This window comes from Cyclopterus lumpus, chromosome 3, assembly GCF_009769545.1.
Source record: "Cyclopterus lumpus isolate fCycLum1 chromosome 3, fCycLum1.pri, whole genome shotgun sequence".
Taxonomy (NCBI): Eukaryota; Metazoa; Chordata; class Actinopteri; order Perciformes; family Cyclopteridae; genus Cyclopterus; species Cyclopterus lumpus.
The window spans coordinates 5517671-5536736 of record NC_046968.1 but is presented as its reverse complement, the minus strand read 5'-3'; the positions used below and the strand labels follow the sequence as shown (position 1 = coordinate 5536736).

Here is a 19066-nt window from a genome sequence, read left to right as displayed (position 1 = left end):
AAGAAAAGAGATCACATGACTCCTGTATTAGCTGCTCTGCACTGGCTCCCTGTAAAATCAAGAATCACATTTAAAATTCTTCTCCTCACCTACTGCAGCATCATATCTTAAGGAGCGTGTAGTACCATATTGCCCCATTGCTACTTGTGTGTGGGGCTACTAATTTGTAATTTGTACAAAATAAATTGAATTGAATTAAATAAAGGCTTTAATAAGTTTTTCTAAACAATTCAAAGCAATACATAATGATTTTGAGGACTGTAAACCACTCGCAAATTTCAAAATGCGACCGCTTCTCTATTCTGATGTATTTAGATTTTATTCAGAAACACATTAAGAAAAAAAGCTTTATTTAAATCAGTATGTTTATGTGAGGGAGTTACAGAAAAAAATGTTTACATCAAAAGTTATGTTATGTACAATTCTGGCTATTTATTTCATACTTTTTATTTCTTGATTTGAACGTCTCCCAGGCTCAAGAACTGAGTTATTTGTCAAATATTTTTACTCAGCTTCAATGACAACATGAAAAACAAAATGGTTTGATGAATAAAGTTGTGTGATTTAAAATCTATGAGTTCATGTGTTTTCATGTCCCATCTTTGTCCAGGCTGTCCATGTGCTGTCTTCTTTGTTTACCTTTTTTTCTTTTCTTATGCTTCCACTGGTTACCACATGTTTGATTGCTATGAATTGGGGCAATTCCTCATGCAAAAGTCTACAAGGGGCTCAAAATGTCTGCGACTGAGCCCTCAACCATGATCGATGATTTGACCACGGGACAGAATTAAACCCTCACGGACAAAGTCCGAGAGTCCGTGAGTGAGAAGATTGGGACCGGGCCTTGGATCGACAGCAGTCTAATCATATTTGACTCCTGAAGTCTTCACAGCGGTGGAAGTCAGTGTCTCCTCCATGTCTCTTGTCCTCTGCTTCTTGGCTGTCAGACAGATCCACAGGAAAATAAAGAAACCTTGGACAAAGAGACGCATTAACACCATGAGTAGAGGTACAAGAGAAGATATCTGGCGAGGACACACCTGTCAACACGGTATCAGGTGGAAGAACATTTGAACAGAGAGGAGCAGAACGGGCAGCAGACCTTGTGTGGAGTTGAGGATGCAGAAGAGGTAGAGGATGGTGTAGTTGACGTATCCTGAGCCCAGGAATGCCAGGCCCCAGGTGATCCCCATCAGGCAGGTGAGACCCATCACGGTGAGGCTGCTCCTGCAGCTCTCGCCGAACTTCATGGGGTCCCCCTGGGTCGCTCCCTCGGCCCCTGCGCCGGGCCTCGAGCTGCTCCTGAACACCTGCTTCATCTTGCAGATGTTCGAGGCCACCGCTATCAGTATGCCAGTGTTGAAGATGAATATGAGGGTGAAATACACCAGGTTCAAGGAGTAGAAGAAGGAGTCATCCGTGATCCAGCAGCTGTGGGACAGACGGTGGACCTTCAGAATATAGTTTCACTGATGATGCAGTACAGTGCATATGAACAAATAAAATAACGTGATCTGAAATGCTACAATTCTTCTTTTTTTTCATGAAATTGAAAACAGTCTTTGATACTATTTATGACTAGTCTGTGTTCGTACAGTTGTTGATCGATTATGTTTTCTATGTGATATACAGGAGATGATTATGATGTGTTTGTCATGCAGCACAATCGAGTCCATAAACATGCATATAGAAATTAGCACACATGTGATAAACGACGTGTGAAAATGACAAAGGAAAGGACAAAAACCCTGTAACACAAATGAGCAAACACGGCGTGAGCATACAAAGTGCACAAATTATGGATTGTGGATATTCTTCATTTTGGGACGGGTTTGGATTGTTATACATTACATTTCATTTAGCTGACGCTTTTGTCCAAAGCGATTTACTATAAGTTATTATAGTTGGAATGTATTATTTCCGTCAGCTTGCCAGCAGCAGGTAGTAATCACTTACATGGCGTTGGTTTGGTTGGTATCAGCCACGCTCATTTGTGTGAGTCCATAAAACAGTTTAAAGTCCTTCACTCCCAAAGAGACCGCCACGATGATGCCAGGGATCCCTGAGAATCACACAAACACACGCCAAGGCTTAACGCGGTGCTAATTCATGCGTTGGGGTGGAAGCTGTGTTTAAAGGCACAATCTGCTCCTGATGGCCTTTTTGTGCGCACGCAGTTTGATGGCAAACAAACAAAAACACACATGAAGGAGGCAGCTCAACAGCCGGAGAGCGTGTTTTGGTCTGAGCAAAGTCTCTTTGGATGCTCTTACTTCTGTCCAAAGGAGCAGTGAGATGATCATCGTCACGAGCCGTTCAGTGTTTGCACACTCAAAGTTCCAACGGTCGTGTTTCAAGCAGATTAATTCAACATATGGTTTGGCGTTTGGTGATGTTTGGACAAACCCAGGGCCCGGCACGGGATTGGAACGAATCTGAACTTCGCCATGAAACACGACCTCCGAGTTCTTTTATTGATTTGATAAACTATTTCTGATAAATAGTCTGATTTGTGTTGCGCTTGGCTCATTTTATTTATTTAATATTTGCATTTGAAGCGCCCTCTAGCGGTCGACACCTTCAAGGGTGTGTTTCAGGGACATGTCCTGCACGTTTGGCTCTCTATGCTGAGCCACATCCTTCTGAAGTTCATCGGCTAAACATCTGGAAAAGGAAATGAGATGTGGAGAAGCTTCTGCTGAGTAAAACTGGCGTCGTTAGTAAAACGCAGTGTCGGCGCTCTTGCAGCACTCACCCCATCCAGCGAGGGACAGTTTGACCAGGTAGTGTTTGAAGTAGGTGTGGACCACCTTTATCAGCAGCAGATAGAGGTGAAGGGCCTCTATGGCCATCCAGGTGAAACAGCTGAGCAGGGAGTAATGCATGGCGGCCGCGACAAACACACACACCCAGGCGGGCTCCACCGTGGCCCCCCACTCGCTCAGCAGGAAGGTGGTATTGAGCAGGAACAAGGCCCCGCTCAGAGATACGTGGATGGAGATGGAGAAATCCATTCTCTGGTTTCTGAGGAAGAGATGGGAGGAGAACGAGTCACTGGCAGGCCCTCGGACACCTGCTGAGCAACATGCACGTGGACCTACCGACTGAAGACAAATATTACGAGGGACAACGCGGTGAAGAACGCTGACAGGCCGCAGCCAATGTAACTGATGGAGGACAGGATTTGCCAGTGGACCCCTGAAATTGGTTCTCTCATCTGCAGAAAAATATGGGCCGGTGAATATTATTTCCGATTAACAGGTTGACTTTTATCAAACGTCTGGGGACAAGTCAGGGAGCGGTACAGTACTAAATAAAGAGGCTCACAGATGACTGTCGTCTGCTGTGCTTTGGTTTCAGCGTGGAGCCGAATGAATGAAGGGTTGACTAACTTAATGTATCATGAGGAGAAAGTGGGTCAAATCTGTCTTCTCACCAATAGGACGGCAAAGGGTGTTGAATGGTTACAGTTGCAAGTGATTTCTGTTTCATTGACAGTGGTCTCGCATCCACCTGTTTCCCACTTTAAATCTGGAAACATGAACACGATAACTTGGTTAATTCCGTCCGGCCAAAGTCTGCTGCCATAAAACCTGATTCTGTAAAAATGGGCAGATTTACACGTTAAGCTTTTCATGCAGAAATAATAATTCTTTCACATTTAGTGCAACATGAACAATAAACATTCCACCTTACATCACTTATCATTGCATGAAAAAATAAATAAAAAGTGTGTGTGTGTGCGCTAAATTGTTTTTGTAGTCTGAAACACAAAAAAAGACACAAGACTTTAAGCAGTTAAAATAGATGCTAAGGCATAACAACAATAATAATTATTATTATTATTGATGTTATTATTTATATATTATATTTATACATGAATATGTTTTCAATATTATTACAATGAATTGTTATTATTCGTATTATTAATATTGTTTTGCTGTTTCGCTTGATGTAAACAAGAAACTACAACCTACCATTATCATCAAAATAGTGACACTGTAACCAGGAGCCATTCTGTGAAAATACAAAAGAAAACAGAGCTCTTGAAATACTAAAGCATGAAAACATGGCTTCCCACATGCAATCATCAAAATAGCGTCAAGTCAATATTATAGACGTCCAGCCCAACGTTTGTCCACTCCTTACATCCGTACAATCTGAGTAGCGTCCAGCACTGACTATCAATGGAAACAGATCGATGCTAAAAACATGAAAGCAGGCGCCGACAGACTTACATCCAAATGTGTGGGTTGAACTTCTCGGAAAGTCATCTTGATGGGCGTCCTCAGATCATGAAAGGAATGTTTGTCCAGTAGCTCTATCCTGAGAACCAATGATGTGATTTCCTCCCGTCTAAACTAAATGACAATTTAAATAACAATAATTATTTAAATAGTGAATATATAATGTGTGTGGACAATGCAGGAGTAAATAGGAAGAAGGACATACTTGGAACTGATTGCTGTGTGTGTAGCTGACCAAACCAACAACCCTTCTCTCCTGAGGGATGCTCTTCAGGGCATCGACAGGCAGCCAAACATCAGGGATGAACGGCTCCTGCTCAGGCAGCAGCTGCCCGTGGAGAGAAGGAGGTGAGGTTACAGAGGGCGGCTCGTGGTCATCAAGGTTAATCTTGGTCGACAAGGTGAGCTCTAGCTGGGCTCTGCCCAAACTCCTGACATAACCAAGTATGTAACACCAGTGCCAGTGCATTGCCAGCAGGTGTCAGTGTTGCTACATGAGCAGAGTAGATCAGTGTTGAATGAGGGAGAGCTTGAGCATCTCTGTAAGAGGCATTAAGCACTGTGGAGCGAATGTGTACCTAAAGTCCCATTTTGGTATTTTGCAGAACACTTTGAATAAATGTGGAGCACCATTCTGTGCACCGCGACACCACCGCGCCTCACGTACCTGCGGGGCTTTCATCTGGATCCTGGAGCCGGCGGAGGCGAAGTCAGCCTCACTGACGTTGACCACGTGCAGAGACAAGTCCTTCAGGTTGTAGTTCATGGAACCGCCATTGTCGAGCTTGGTCGTCTTCATGATGTTATGGATTATCTGTCTCTCCGTGCTGCAGAAAGACAACGGACCTCAAACAGATGTGTTCTTAAGCTGCACGTGCAATTTCTCAGAGAAACCCTGGCTTTCCCCCATCACCCTCGCATTAACCCGGAAATTCATCAAGGCCTGTCGTCATGGAGGAGAGGAGAGGAGACGGCCATGCGATCGCAATCTGTTTATTGCTTGGTCAGCTGATCTGATGGCCGGGCTGTTGTGAAACCAGCAATACTGTCGTATGAATAGCTTTGAAAGATCTTTAAGCTGCAGATTAAAGCCAAACCTGTGGAAACGGGAACGACAGCATCCACCACTCTACTGCTACTAGCTGTACAAATCATATGTTCTAATTGTTGAGAAACATGTTTAGGATAATACCACCACTGACACTGCTACATTTGTTAAGCTTTTTGCTTGATGATTTCTGACAGCAAGACTGTAAACTCATAGGGTAATGTTTTTAAAAAAAATAAAAAAAATAATTCACATTCTCTATTCATCCTCTGGGAACCATCAATGACTGTTGAGATAACCCAGTCTGGACCATAGCGGCCTCCTGGTCTGACACTGACCGTATGAAGGCGGACTTGACATTCAAGTCTTCGCTGAAGAGCCCTGGACACTTGTCCCTTAAGTAGAGGAGTTTACTGATGTTCCTCAGGTCAGAGCTGTCGTTCAGGGAAGAAATCAGCGGCAGGATGGCGGAGTTCATGCATAGAATTAGCATGCAATTGTAACCTGCCAAGTGAGAGAGGAATCAGACTTAATGTGCAGATATATAATCGGGCTGTTTTTGTGGAGACAGGGCCAACGGGGATGGATATGAATCAGGCCCAGCTCCTCTTTGAGTCAGAGTGTAAGATTCAGCGTACTCACGTTGTTCTATGGTGATCACAAGCTGCGGCGCTCCTTCGTCGCGCCTGCTAACCGTCCAGCAGAAAAACGATCCTTCTTCAAAGTCCAACTTTTTGATGGAGGAGCACAGAAAGATGCAGGGAATACCCTCTACCCAGCAATCCTTACCAGACCGCGTATCAACGATGGAAACAGCCTCCATGTTAGTCAAAGTAATCTGAAGTTTGATGGCGATGCTGCTCTCTGAGATGTTGAGACAAACTGAACACAGCGAGACAGGAGATGAGGAACCACTCACTGTGTCTCACACATATTCAGTAACAAGGACACGGAAAACAGACTTATTGTCCTTATTTTTTTCAATGGTTTTGTAGACGTTTCAACGAATGGAAATATTATTATTAGAAAAAACACATATATTTACATTTAATGTACAAGAAAGAAAAATGGCCTTTTCCCAGAAGAGATTCAAAGACGTTGAGCTACAGTGGCATTTTATTAGACCCCTTTGAGCAATCCCTTGACTTTCAACACTCGTTTCAACACGTTTTTATCTTCCGGTACACTTCGCTCTTTTAAGGCTGTGATAAGTCCAAAATAAAGAGCAAAAAGAGACACACATAACTCGAACTGAAGCATTACTCCGTCATTGGTCCATGAAATACCAAATGGAGGATAAAATCCATACCCTGGTCAGCCAGCGCTTCAGGGAGCAGCAGTAACAGCAGCAAGGGGACCATCGCACTTCCTCTGAATATGTGTCTGATGGAAGGAATAAAAAGCAGAATAACACTTTATGATAACCATCATTCATGAATGGTACATTTATAGTTCATTTATATTAATATATTACTGTTAACAAACAACGAAATTACAATTATTTTATAAATGAATTATTGTTGGCCACATTGTAACAGTTGTAAATTATTAGAAAATGATTTTTAAACCTTTTAAGAAATCGCTTGTAAAACTTCTATGAACATCAACATTTTATAAAAGAGACTTGTAACACTTTGTTAATGGTTAATCATTGTTAGATACACATTATTTGGATGGCTAAAGTTGCAGCTGAAAATTCAAAAATGTTGTTGTTAAATGGTCAATACATACATGTAAAGCATCTAGCAACATTATTTGGACAGATAGCTATACTTTTTCAATGCTAATTGGTTTATGGTTCATCTTTCCATGTACTGTTTAAACATGTTTTACCGGTCAACAAATCATTTGGTGATCATTAAGAAATACTCATTATAATATATAACATGTAATCAGAATGTAATTAATATCGTCTCTTATCAGCTTTGATACGATATAACCATTTAATATTACCCAAACTAATGATAACAATAATTGTCAACATTATTGATGATAATTCCTAACTAAAATGTACTAATAATATACTCCTTGTTAATGATGGTTATTATAAAGTGTTACCATACGGGCAGACAGAATGGAAGCAAAACAAAGCAGTGCTGCACGTAAACGCCCTCAAATACCCACAAATATAAACTTACCCTCCAGATTCCCACAATGGTGAAGCAGATCGCCCCTTTAATCAAAGAACTGCACTTGATTTTAACTTGAATATAGTTCAATTCAGAAAGGATTTGAACTCATTACTGCAATGAATGACACATATCGCCCTCCCATACCAGTCCAGTCCATTCCACGACTGGACTGGGGGGCACAACAAGAATCTCAAATTCAAAACTCAAAGACATTTAAATTAAAAGAGTGGACAATTCGACAAGACTGTGGTTTATATTGTTGGCCAAATAGAGGACAATCTGTCATACAGTTCCACCTACATTAGAAGTCCGTCGCCGAGATTTCTGTAGCTTTAAAACGAATCCCCAGAATGACTGTTCTATTGCAACACATACATACATCATCTCGCCGCGGTCGCAGAGTCGTCCTCCTCTTTCTCCTGAAGTGAACAGGAGGAACCGGAGCAGCACTGATCTGGTCGGGTTATCTCACGATCAGGAGCTTCAATCACAACACAAAGGCGCTTGTGTTCGGTCTGCCTGGATGTATTCACTTCACGCAAATATATGTTTTTTTATCAGAGCAATAAATGGTTTGTTTCCTGTTTGTATGTTGGGAACTGATGTCACAGTCTAAATTCCACTGCCGCAGGAAAGCAGGTCCGTCAACAGGGATGTGCCATCACGTACGGTAATAACCACTGAAGACTGTAAAGGGTCCAGGTGATTTAATAAAAGGTAGAACAACACATGATGCACTACAACCGCATTACAAACATGAACCAGGTTTAATATGCCAACATACAATATGGAATAGACCCAGATCAGATCTGGAGTACGTGTATCCCCGATGCAGAGCAGTCCTTGATGCTCCCTCTTCTCTACCAGAAAAGACATTCTGGAAAACTTTCACTAAAAGGAGTGAGACGGTAAAGACCCGTGTGTCACACTGCCCCCCTAAATAGAAAAAAGTTAAACAGTATAACCATCGTATCTGCACTGCATTGGAATGTGCCTTAAAGGGATTGTTTGGATCTTTTGAAGTATGAGGTCCATAGTTAGTGTTTTACCAAGATGGTCGCCCATAAAAACACAAAATCAAAACAAATAAAACTAACTAACCTATTGGAGGGTAAGCGGTAGACCAGCAACTCCGGAAAAGTAGTGAACGTATTCTAAATGTAGCGTACACTTAAACTGATATTTTTTGTTTTGGGATGGCTAAAATACATTTTGCTGCTGACCCCGTCCACAGCAGTGCTTTACTCTCTGTCTCTCATAACCACCATCTAATTAATGTAGGTTATACACTGACTATGGAAAAGTACCTCATACGTGCCCTTAAATAAAATCCGTACTATCCCTTTAAGGATGGTGATGACTGGCATCCACATAACAGATCTACTGCTCCATATAGATAAACCCTTCACCACAATGTTTTTATTTCAACACCACGGAATGACAACACTACCAACATATCACTCTCACTGTGAGTTAATGATGCTTTACATTTAATATGAGAGTCACCTGCTGGAGTTAGCTTGCTTCTCTATGGAAAACAGAAAGGATAATGCAACAGTAGTGTTTCCTCATACATGTTCCCCAACACACACACACACACACACACACACACACACACACACACACACACACACACACACACACACACACACACACACACACACACACACACATCCCTACACCCTCTCTTCCTCCTTCTGTTTTATGGATTGTGGCGGTCTGGATCATGGTCCATGCCTACTAATTATTCATAGATTTCTGTCATTTTCATTGAATGTGTTGTAACTCTGTAACGCTGTTCATCTGTACACATGACATCTATTGCTTCTGTCCATCCGGGGAGAGGGATCCTCCTCGGTTTCTTTTTTCCCCGTGAAAGGTTATTTTTGGGGAGTTTTTCCTGATCCGATGTGAGGTCAAAGGTCAGGGAAGTCGTATGTGTACAGATTGCAAAGCCCTCTGAGGGGGGTTTGTAATGTGTGATGTTGGGCTCTACAAAATAAACTGAATTGAATTGAATTGAACATATATCGGTGTGTTGGGGTGAGGCTCAGCTGTTGGTGCTGGTTGTTACACTACTCTTGTTAGTCGTTGAGTTTCCGGTCTTTCTCCATGACATCACAAACCACAAGAAGATGAAGAAACCTGAGTCAAAGGAGTGACAAAAGAACTGTTAGAGACTGCAGCATCATGCAAATCATGCAAATACTGCTAAATCAACATTCTAGCTGTGGCATGACCCTGTTAGTTTTATTGTATTGATTTTGCTTGTGTTAATGCCCGCTGCAGACCTTGCAGCGGGTTCAGGATGCAGAAGAGGTAGAGGCCCGGAGTGGTGAGGGAGCCAAACGAGAAGAAGACCAGGCCCCAGGACAAGCCGAGCAGGGTGGTGACTCCCAGCAGGGTGCAGGCGCCCCGCTTGCCTCTGTTACGGTCGCTCTGCCCAAACTGCAAAAGGCATTGTGTCAAATGACACATCAGCAGGTCATAGACATTCATAAACCACCAGAGCGGGACATGTATGCTGCCTGCTATCCTGACAACGACAGCAGGGTAGATAACTCGCCCTGAACGCAGGCAGACTTATCTTCAGTTCATTGGAATGCTTTGCTCTCAGGTGTCCTATTACGTCATCACCACTTTGAGTGCTTTCCACGAGACGTCGCAGTTCACTTGCGAGAATAAGTATTAATCAATTTGATGAATAAACGATAAAGAATAAAACCGATGATGTTCTCCATTTCCTTCCTGTCAACAAATCCCATAAAAAGACCAAAACAAACAACGCGTAAGTCTATCAGTCGATACTTTCCAACCCGTCGGACGACAGTGGAGCTCTATAAATATATAAACATATATATATTTTAATATATATTTATATATATAGATATATCTATATATATATATATATATATATATATATATATATCTATATCTATATATAGATATATATATCTATATCTGTATATATATATACATATATCTATATATATTTATATATAGATATATATATATAAATATATCTATGTATATCTATATCTATATCTAGATATACATATATATCTAGATATATATCTACATATATCTATATATCTATATATATTTATATATAGATATATATATATAAATATATATTAAAATATATATATATATGCATATATATATATATATATATATATATATATATATATATATATATATATATAGATGTATCCATATAGATATATAGATATAGATATACACGGACAATACTCGCTAGCAGGATCCCTATAGATATATAGATAGATGTATCCATATAGATATATAGATATAAATATACATGGACAATACTCGCTAGCAGGATCCCTATAGATATATAGATAGATGTATCCATATAGATATATAGATATAAATATACATGGACAATACTCGCTAGCAGGATCCCTTCTTGTTGGTTTTGGCTTCATGTTGTATTTTGACAGCTAAAGTAGGAAGAGCATCTCCATACTCTGAAGATCCATTTTGTTGTTAAAGACAACAATGGCAGAATGCAGAGAGGGCAGACGGACTCGAACCTCTCCGCTCGGGGAGAGAGCCACGATGCGTCTGACTGCCACCACCAGCATGATCATGTTGAAGACGAACACCAGGCCAAACACTCCCACCGTGGTCACCATCTTCACCGTGGGGTTGACTATGTAGCATCTGCAAAGAGACATAGTATGGATAAGGATGTCATCTCATGTGATGAAAAAAGAAATGTTAATTCAGTATGTAAATATGCACCCCAGATATTCCTTCCTTTTCATTTATAATAGCAGTTGTTGCTGTGAATGCGGTTTTGTGCACCATTTGCCAAATACATTCAAATACACAGGATGGCCAACGCACATGCAAAGAAACACCTAATAAATAGTTAATCATTAGTCTAGATTGTACATGCTTGGAAATGTATTTCCAGCTGCCTCTCCCTTACACTTCGGTGCTGTTGGGGACAGACGAGTCCAGGAGGACGCGTCCATACGAGTGTCTGTCGATGGCGGCCACCAGGGACACGATGACTGCAGGGGCCCCTGAAACACAAGGAGGAATCCAGGCAGCGAGGACAGTAACTAAGAACCCATAATTAATGAGTACTGGACTCGAGTGCAATCTTGAGGTCCTTGTACTTTACTTGAGTGTTTCCATTCCATGATACTCTATTCTTCTACTGCACCACATTAGAGAGGCAAGTATTCTACTTTTAACTCCTAACTTTTAACTTTGCAGAATCAGATTCATGGTGCAAAACAAAGTCAACAAACACAGTTATAAACACAGGATAAAGATAAGACTTGATGGATTGTAAATGGTTAGTTAACAAAAAAGATCTATATATATATATATATATATACTGTTCTTTATAATATTTTAAAAAGATACATATATATATAATATTTTAAAAAGATACATATATATATGTATATGTATATATATAATATTTTAAAAAGATACATATATATATTTATATATTTTTGTAATATATCGATGTCTCTATATAATGTTCTTTAAATATTCTGAAATAGGCCATTCTGCATAATGAATACCTTTACTTTTGATACTTTGAGTACATTTTGATATTTCTTTTGGACTATATATATATATATCCACTCACCCCATCCCATCACGCTGAGCTTGAGCAGGTATCTCCTGACGTAGATGTTGAAGACTCGGACGAGGAGAAGGTAGAGGTGGAACCCCTCCAGGGCCATCCAGGTGAAGGTGGCCAGCAGGGAGTAGTGAAGAGAGAGGGCCAGGTAGAGGCAAAGCCCAGTGGGGGACTGTGCTGCCACCCACTGGCTGGGGAGGAAGTGCAGGTTGAGAAGGATCAGGGCGATGGCCAGGTTGATGTGAACCTTCATGGAGACATCTTCTCTGACCTTTCTGTCAGACAGAGGAGAATCGATCCGCGGTGAGCGTAACATCATGTGCAGATTTCACTAAAGGAGAGACTGAATGTGACCATAGCAAAGGGAAAGCACGTTGCATTTTAAACCAATAGAAGGAAGAACAGAAAGAGGAAACAAATCAGGCAACACATGGAGAGATGCGTTAAGACAAAAGTCAAACAAGGGAGGAGGAAGAGAGCAAGTGAAAGGAAGCAAGGACAGAAGGATGGTGCCGTTCTCAAAAATATGTGAGAGGATGGATTGAAGGTAGATCTGGGAAGAACAAATGACCTATTCGTGATGAAGAGCAGAACGGTGATGACCAGGGCAAAAAGAGACAGACTGCAGCCAATCAGAGTGATGTATGACAGAATCTCCTGGTCTTTGGCTGAGACGGTGGAAGAAGGAGACACCTGAGGAGAGGAGGCATGGGACATTTTGTCTTTTCCACTTCATTACATTGATTTGATAGAGAAGATAAGGATTTTCATACAGCATGACAGTTTTATGAATGATGACGCACTGGGATAAATTAAAGTACTCATACGCACGCAATGTAAATGACCTCCATTCTCACCAGCTTTATGAACGGCCCCTCGTGTTATTTCATCACTGTGTGTTCATATATCAGTGATAATAATCTAATAACTGATTATTTAAAGAAAATACGTCAATACAGCAGGACACTTTGCTGATAATAGTTTGATATATATAATATGCTCTTGCCATTTTTAATCAAACCTGGATGTGTCGAGTTTTTTTATTTTTTTTTACTTTTGAGCATCAGGAATGACTCTCCGGGGGTGTGAAGGTTCAGGTGCAGGCTGTCCACTAACATGCGGGGTTTCCTCCAGCGGCACGCGTCTTTAACGGGCGCCATGGCCGTTCACTAATGTGCTGTGAACACGCACGTCTCAGTTAACTCGGTTGGGTCCTGTCTCTCTGCAAATACTACCTTGTGAGGCGGAGGAGGTCAAGCCTACCAGGAGCACGCTGAAGTATGTGAGGTGATGGCAGCAGCAGGTGAGGCTGCTCTCACCAACCTCCCACTTTGTTTTGCAGCCATCGCTGCTATATTCTGGTGATGAAAAAGAAAAGACAAACAACAAGCACACAGCGACAGATCCATTATGCAAATAATCCTGACTCGTCGTGATAACATCAAGCTAACCGGTCACATTGAATCCAACTCATAATCCACACACACACACACACGCACACACACACACAAAAGCTCATTTATTTGTACTCACTCTTTGTCGAGAAGTTGAAGAACACACATATGGGGTTTTGGGTCTCCTGTGACACAACAATATACTGGGTTTCACATCAGGGTTTACATGGTTTGTGTCTTTTACTTTTTGTTGGGCAATAGATACAAATGGAAGGAAGATGTAGTTACGTTTGCAGGAAAAGTCACTGTGATGTTGACGGACTCCTGAAGTGAGGAAACCTTCTTGCCCTGCACACTCAGGCCAAACAGTTTGCTCTCATATAACACACCTGCCCCTCCCGTTGTCTACATGGGCAACATACAGTCAGGCAGTTAGTTTATGCACGACTATTATTGTGTGTATTGGGATCCGTATGAAGGGAAAAAAAGACCACCCTGTGATCCTCTTACTGCTTCGTAATATCTATCGGTGGACCCACTTTGCTTCATAAATGCTTACTAAAACCAATTATGGTGTTACGGCACAGAGCAATGGTGAATAGCAAGAGAGCAACTACTTCTCCTTAAAAGAAAAGAAAAGTGACGGCCGTTCATTACCCTCGTGTGATTTGCTGTCAAATTGCCTTTGAGAATATTGTATTTTGTCAGCAATGCACATCTCTTCCTCTTTTGTGTAGGATTCCTGCCAGCGTGTTAAACAGACCTTTTTGAAAGTCAAACCCCAGTGCACACGACAATGTGTTTGTAGACACGGCCTTTGAAAAACGGCTTATGCAAATGTTTCCAGATCCGTGACGTAATGCTGTTGTAGTAGCTTTACTAGCGTAGCACTATTTGATAGAATTAGATTATTGAAATACAACAAGGCCGGTCATGTTATCAGAATGAACAAATACAAATACATCTCACTTAACGTGACACAGTTTGTCCTTCTGGGGTTAAAATGAGTTGCTGGGGGTCTGTTGGAGAAGAAGGTATGATGTCATTCCAACACATTCAGTCATTTAATATAACACATGGCGGCTATGAAGGAAGTTTTGCTACGTTGCATCAAATGTTCCTCTTTATGTCAACTGATCCCAGACCTTGTTCATCCCTCCTTGAGGCACACACACTCCACTTCCTGAATCACGCAGCCTCGTAGGAGGAGCTCGCAACGGCAGCGAAACGTATTCCTAAAAACTGTGCTAACGGGTGGATTTATTTTTCTTTAACCACAAAAACGGCCTTGCAGTAAATTAAAGTTAGAATTTGAATGTTGATTTCTTTTTTTTAAAGAAGACAAGGACATGTTCACAACAATATATACCTGAGTACCAATGGCTGCCTCGAATGCAGCAAAACATTTTGTATTTCTTTACAACCTCAAGTCTAGTATTACAATACTTGAAGCCATTATTGCTATTTGTTATGATGACATTTTAGTCAATAACTTGAGTTTGTACACTGTGTGTGTTATCTAGCTTACACAAGAGATCAGGCTGCTGCTTCTTAATAAATCCTAATAAAAACCCAGTAATCAACCATTTCTTAATATGAGCATGAAAACGATGACGGACGTGCATGACATGTTCATGCACTCACATATATGGCACAAACTGCTGGTTAAAGTTGAACCAAGGGAGTATCGATAATTTGGGTCCCTTGGTTTTCACTTAAAAAGTGTTACCCTGCACTTTATTCATTAAACCAATCATCTCATGTGGGCTAAAATGTGCAAACACCAGGAGTGGCCCTTTAATTTAAGTTCAGAATGTAAATAAAATGCAAAATGAATATGTCCTCAGATTGTCTTACTAAATTGCCCCTCCTTGCTTCAGGCCAGGTAATCATGGAGAACACAATGGTGTCGTTTGTGACCAACTCTCTCGGCACTTGGACCCTCACGCTGCTGTTGGTGAAAGCACTGCCTTCTTTTACCTACATCAGAGGCATAGAAACAAAAACAGGGAAACCCTCCATGTCAATAGTTGTAACAGAACAATGCAACTCCCACAGATACATTGATACAAGCAGAGACAGAGTTACAATTGTCCAACAATGCTGGCTCAACACAGCAGACATGCTCACTACCAATCTGGGTTTCTAAAGCTGACACTGACCCCTGACCTTGCTTTGGAGCGGTCGACGCAGAGAGCTTTTGAGGGATCTTGTAATTATCATGAAAAAAAGCACACTGCGTGAGATGATGTCTTTCTTTTGGATGGGCAACTTAATGCTGATTGCAAACGTTTTCAATAGATCTCGACCAGCGTAGACTACTGGTTTGCATTCTGCATCGTGGCCGCCGCCATCTTGTTATCTGGCCGTTGCCATCTTGCTTGTTTACAGCCAGTAGTGACACGAGAGGGTGGAGCTTTAAGTATCACCAATGCTGGACAACAGTTCTTTTGTTTTAAGGTTACAATTAAAATGTTGTGGTAGCGAACCTGTCAATCACCTTGTAGCCCCGCCCTAAAGCATACCCTGCTTTATGGTCTGTGTGACTCAATGGAACATTATTTACTAAATGAACATCATGCTGTATTGAAGAAGACTTGAAACTAGAGATTGAGACCATAAACAATGCTTTCTGAGGGAAATAAATCAAGAGAGAAGTGGAGTCATTTTCTCATTGACGTCTATACAATCAGAGCAGTCGCCCCCCGCTGGCTATCAGAAATAATGGAGGTTTAAGGCACTTAAGGATTGGATTCATTTTTCAGAACCGGAGGTTGGCGCCTGCATATTTAACTAAAAGCCCAACATTTCAACTTGATGGTGGTGCTAGAGAAAAGATCAGGGGGTCAGCAGACTCACTCGAGTTCCTCATCTGGGAAGCGTGCATGTCTGGACAAAATGTCATGGCATCAAGGAGCTGTGGAGATATTTCAGTCAGTCTGGACATTGCCATCGATAGGGCCATGCTACTTGCATCCTTACCTTGTTCCCACTAGCATGAATGTCAAAGCTTTTGGAGGGGCCATTGGGTTTGTGCAGGAGGACCACAAAACGGCTCTGGGACATGTCTGTAGTCATGGACACATTCGTTTCCTCTAGAGTCTTTTCTAGGGTCTTCAGGGCTCTTGTGGACAAGGACAAGAAATTACAAACATGTACATCATTCTGATTTACAACTCTTTTCCTGAAACCAATATAATAATTCATTCTGTTGCCTTAACCCAAACCCTTGGCAAATGCTTCACATTGCCTTGGTTCTTACACCCACGTATACGTATCTGGTGAAATACTAAAACAAACACAGATGCTCCCATAACAAAAATCACAACACGCATTCTTTCATACACAATGAAAATGTTTACTCAATAGCGTCGTTGTCGTTTCCATTTTTTAAAATTTCGTTGACTTCCTTCATACATTTTGTGGTTTGCGAAAAATCTGTAGAGTAAAATAATGGTGTATTGATATTCAAGATATACAAAAATAGCATATTGAATTAAAAAAACCTCGTAATGTAGCATCTCACCGTTTTTTCTATTGGGATTAGCACGAGTGAAGAGGGCCAGCCAACAGAGTAGCCACCACTCCATCTTGTGAAGGGAAGATAATTCATTTAGAAAAAATAAGAAAAAAATCCCTGCCATAAATGCCTGGTAAATAAATAAACATGACCTTTAACTTCTCTGATATCATGTATTCAAGCCTTACACACAGACACAGAGGGAAGTACAAAAACACTCTTCCACCACAACCATTGATCTTAACTGGTACTACAACAAGTATGTTTACATTTATTTCCATACAGTTAAGCAACCGACAGATATTCCTTTGTCCTAATATCAGCATCAATATGAGAATCGAAACAAAGCCTACCTTTTATATGTCGCTGAGTCTGTGTACATATGATTTTTTTTCTGAAGACGCAGCGTACAGCTGCTGTGACAACAGCACAAATGCAAGTGAGGAAACCTGCTGAAGTTATAGAGCTTCATGGGAAGTGGAGAAAAAACACAACATGTAAATGACATATTGAAATAAAAAAGAGGAAGTAGCAGTCAGAAAGGTAAAAATACGGATTGTCTCGCTCACTTCTGTAGCCTGTGAACATGGGCATTGAACACTGCACTTGAAGCACCAACTCGTAGAATTGTTTAGAAGCTGCTTTATCGTGAACGTTGCAGTTGATTGGCACTTCACTTGGTTTATGGTTGCATGTCACTCCTCTCGCCAGAAGGGGGGAGTAGCACATCAAGAAACAAGAGAAACGAGGCCTCGAGAGTTGGGGGAAAAAAGCCTTACATTCTGCAATTTGGATACGTTGTGAATTGCAAAACATGTCTAACTGGAACACATATTTGAATGTAGTCTTTCCTGGCAGCCTGATCAAGAAGTTTGCATTTCAAATGAAAACCTGCATCTGTTTTGCAAGTCATGCTCTCACTGCCATACTTTTTTTTATCTCTTTTATATAACGGAGCACATGAAGAAATAAACACAACCCAAAACGATGCATTAACTTTATTTGCACCAAGAGAAATCCCAAAATGATATATTGAAAATGTAATAAATCAAAAAGAAATGATTAAATAAATAATCATATGATTCATTTGTGTTAAAAATAAATAAATAAATATATATAAATGAATGAACAATTATTGATCATCTACCATTAATATTCAATTCATTACTATCAAATGTTTACATAATGATACATGTTATTTTTTATCTCACCTCTCATGACAGTGGTGTTGTCACCGCCACCCTCCAGCCAATCAGTGCCACCGGCCTCTTTTCCTGAAAGCCTGGAAGGAAGTGCTACCAAATGTAGCCTGTTAGCTCCTGTTAGCTCCAGCAACAACCATGCTAAAGCTTTTCTAAATCAGCCACGTGTGGTTTGTGAAAGATTAATTTCCATGTCTGTGTGTGTGTGTGTTTGTTTGTGCGTGTTTAACTACAGCAGCAGCTAGTTAGTTGAGTCAAAATGTCTTTGACACTATCATTGACACGATTAAATAAAAGGTGACGTTATTGTGAAATAAGCTGATTATTATTTCACAGTTCATTTGTTCCACTTGTGTGTTTCCCACAATGTATTCATGTGATTATTTATATCGAAGACTTTGGAGCTCCATCGCTGTCAGGAACATTTCATTTGATGAGGAAGTGATGGTGGTTGGTGTTAGGAGCTGGTTTTCTCATCATATAACCTCAGGCCACCTGTTTGGTTCTCGTCCAGACCCGTATGTGTTTACGGGGCTGTGCATGTCTTCCATATGTGTGTGTGTGTGTGTGTGTGTGTATTACACATTATGCTTTATCCATCAGCAGGTTTACTGGTTTGGCATGCAGGTGGCCTTCCTACCAGGTGGCCAAAACAGAAGACTAGACTTGATCAGAACAAAACAGAACAGAGTAGAACGAAACAAGACGGAGCATGACAGATCACGTTGCACACCGGTTCCACACATGTATCAACAGTCCGCTGACGTTCACTTTTCTAAAAAATGTTACACAGTGAATAACTTTTCATTGACCACACATCCTTCAAATTTCATGAATCTTTTTTTTTCTCCCTCAAACTCTTCTCATTCCTGTGTGACATCTGACACGAGAGAGAA

At 41.0% G+C, this 19066-nt stretch overlaps 2 protein-coding genes across 6 annotated transcripts; both read right to left on the bottom strand.

Moving 5' to 3' along the window:
* Positions 1-333: 333 nt before the first annotated feature.
* LOC117725994 (adhesion G-protein coupled receptor G2-like) lies at positions 334-2013 on the bottom strand. 3 transcript variants are annotated; one of them, XM_034525971.1, is made up of 3 exons: positions 1957-2013; positions 1041-1431; positions 334-940 (listed from the first exon to the last, which is right to left on the bottom strand). In XM_034525971.1, the coding sequence occupies exons 1-2, from the start codon at positions 1989-1991 to the stop codon at positions 1044-1046; spliced, it is 423 nt and encodes a 140-aa protein (XP_034381862.1). In that variant the 5' UTR covers positions 1992-2013; the 3' UTR covers positions 334-940; positions 1041-1043. The 3 variants fall into 3 exon arrangements, with proteins under 3 accessions (XP_034381862.1, XP_034381842.1, XP_034381853.1); XM_034525951.1 differs by having other exon boundaries at positions 334-973; positions 1103-1431; XM_034525962.1 differs by having other exon boundaries at positions 1103-1431.
* Positions 2014-9361: 7348 nt separating this feature from the next.
* Positions 9362-17629, bottom strand: LOC117728722 (adhesion G-protein coupled receptor G5-like). 3 transcript variants are annotated; one of them, XM_034529521.1, is made up of 15 exons: positions 17538-17629; positions 17322-17434; positions 16975-17038; positions 16811-16886; positions 16431-16572; positions 15306-15428; positions 13737-13853; positions 13588-13633; positions 13318-13412; positions 12626-12747; positions 12061-12329; positions 11383-11479; positions 10982-11111; positions 9719-9875; positions 9362-9572 (listed from the first exon to the last, which is right to left on the bottom strand). In XM_034529521.1, exons 3-15 carry the CDS (start codon positions 17036-17038, stop codon positions 9478-9480), a joined length of 1533 nt encoding a protein of 510 aa, XP_034385412.1. In that variant the 5' UTR covers positions 17322-17434; positions 17538-17629; the 3' UTR covers positions 9362-9477. The 3 variants fall into 3 exon arrangements, with proteins under 3 accessions (XP_034385412.1, XP_034385415.1, XP_034385414.1); XM_034529523.1 differs by lacking the exon at positions 9362-9572 and having other exon boundaries at positions 9747-9875; positions 10915-11111; XM_034529524.1 differs by lacking the exons at positions 16811-16886; positions 17538-17629 and having other exon boundaries at positions 17322-17375.
* Between the last annotated feature and the right edge of the window lie 1437 nt (positions 17630-19066).

Bases quoted from the DNA above. Each gene is read 5' to 3' on its own strand.
- LOC117728722 (XM_034529521.1), bottom strand. From the start codon at position 17,038: ATGGAGTGGTGGCTACTCTGTTGGCTGGCCCTCTTCACTCGTGCTAAT. The intron at 16,887-16,974 runs GTGAGATGCTAC...TTTACTCTACAG, and splicing joins TAATCCCAATAGAAAAAACG to ATTTTTCGCAAACCACAAAA. The intron at 13,854-15,305 runs GTAAGACAATCT...TTGCCCATGTAG, and splicing joins AAGCAAGGAGGGGCAATTTA to ACAACGGGAGGGGCAGGTGT.
- LOC117725994 (XM_034525951.1), bottom strand. From the start codon at position 1,991: ATGAGCGTGGCTGATACCAACCAAACCAACGCCAT. The intron at 1,432-1,956 runs GTAAGTGATTAC...TCTGTCCCACAG, and splicing joins ACCAACCAAACCAACGCCAT to CTGCTGGATCACGGATGACT. The intron at 974-1,102 runs GTCTGCTGCCCG...TCTTTGTCCAAG, and splicing joins CATCCTCAACTCCACACAAG to GTTTCTTTATTTTCCTGTGG.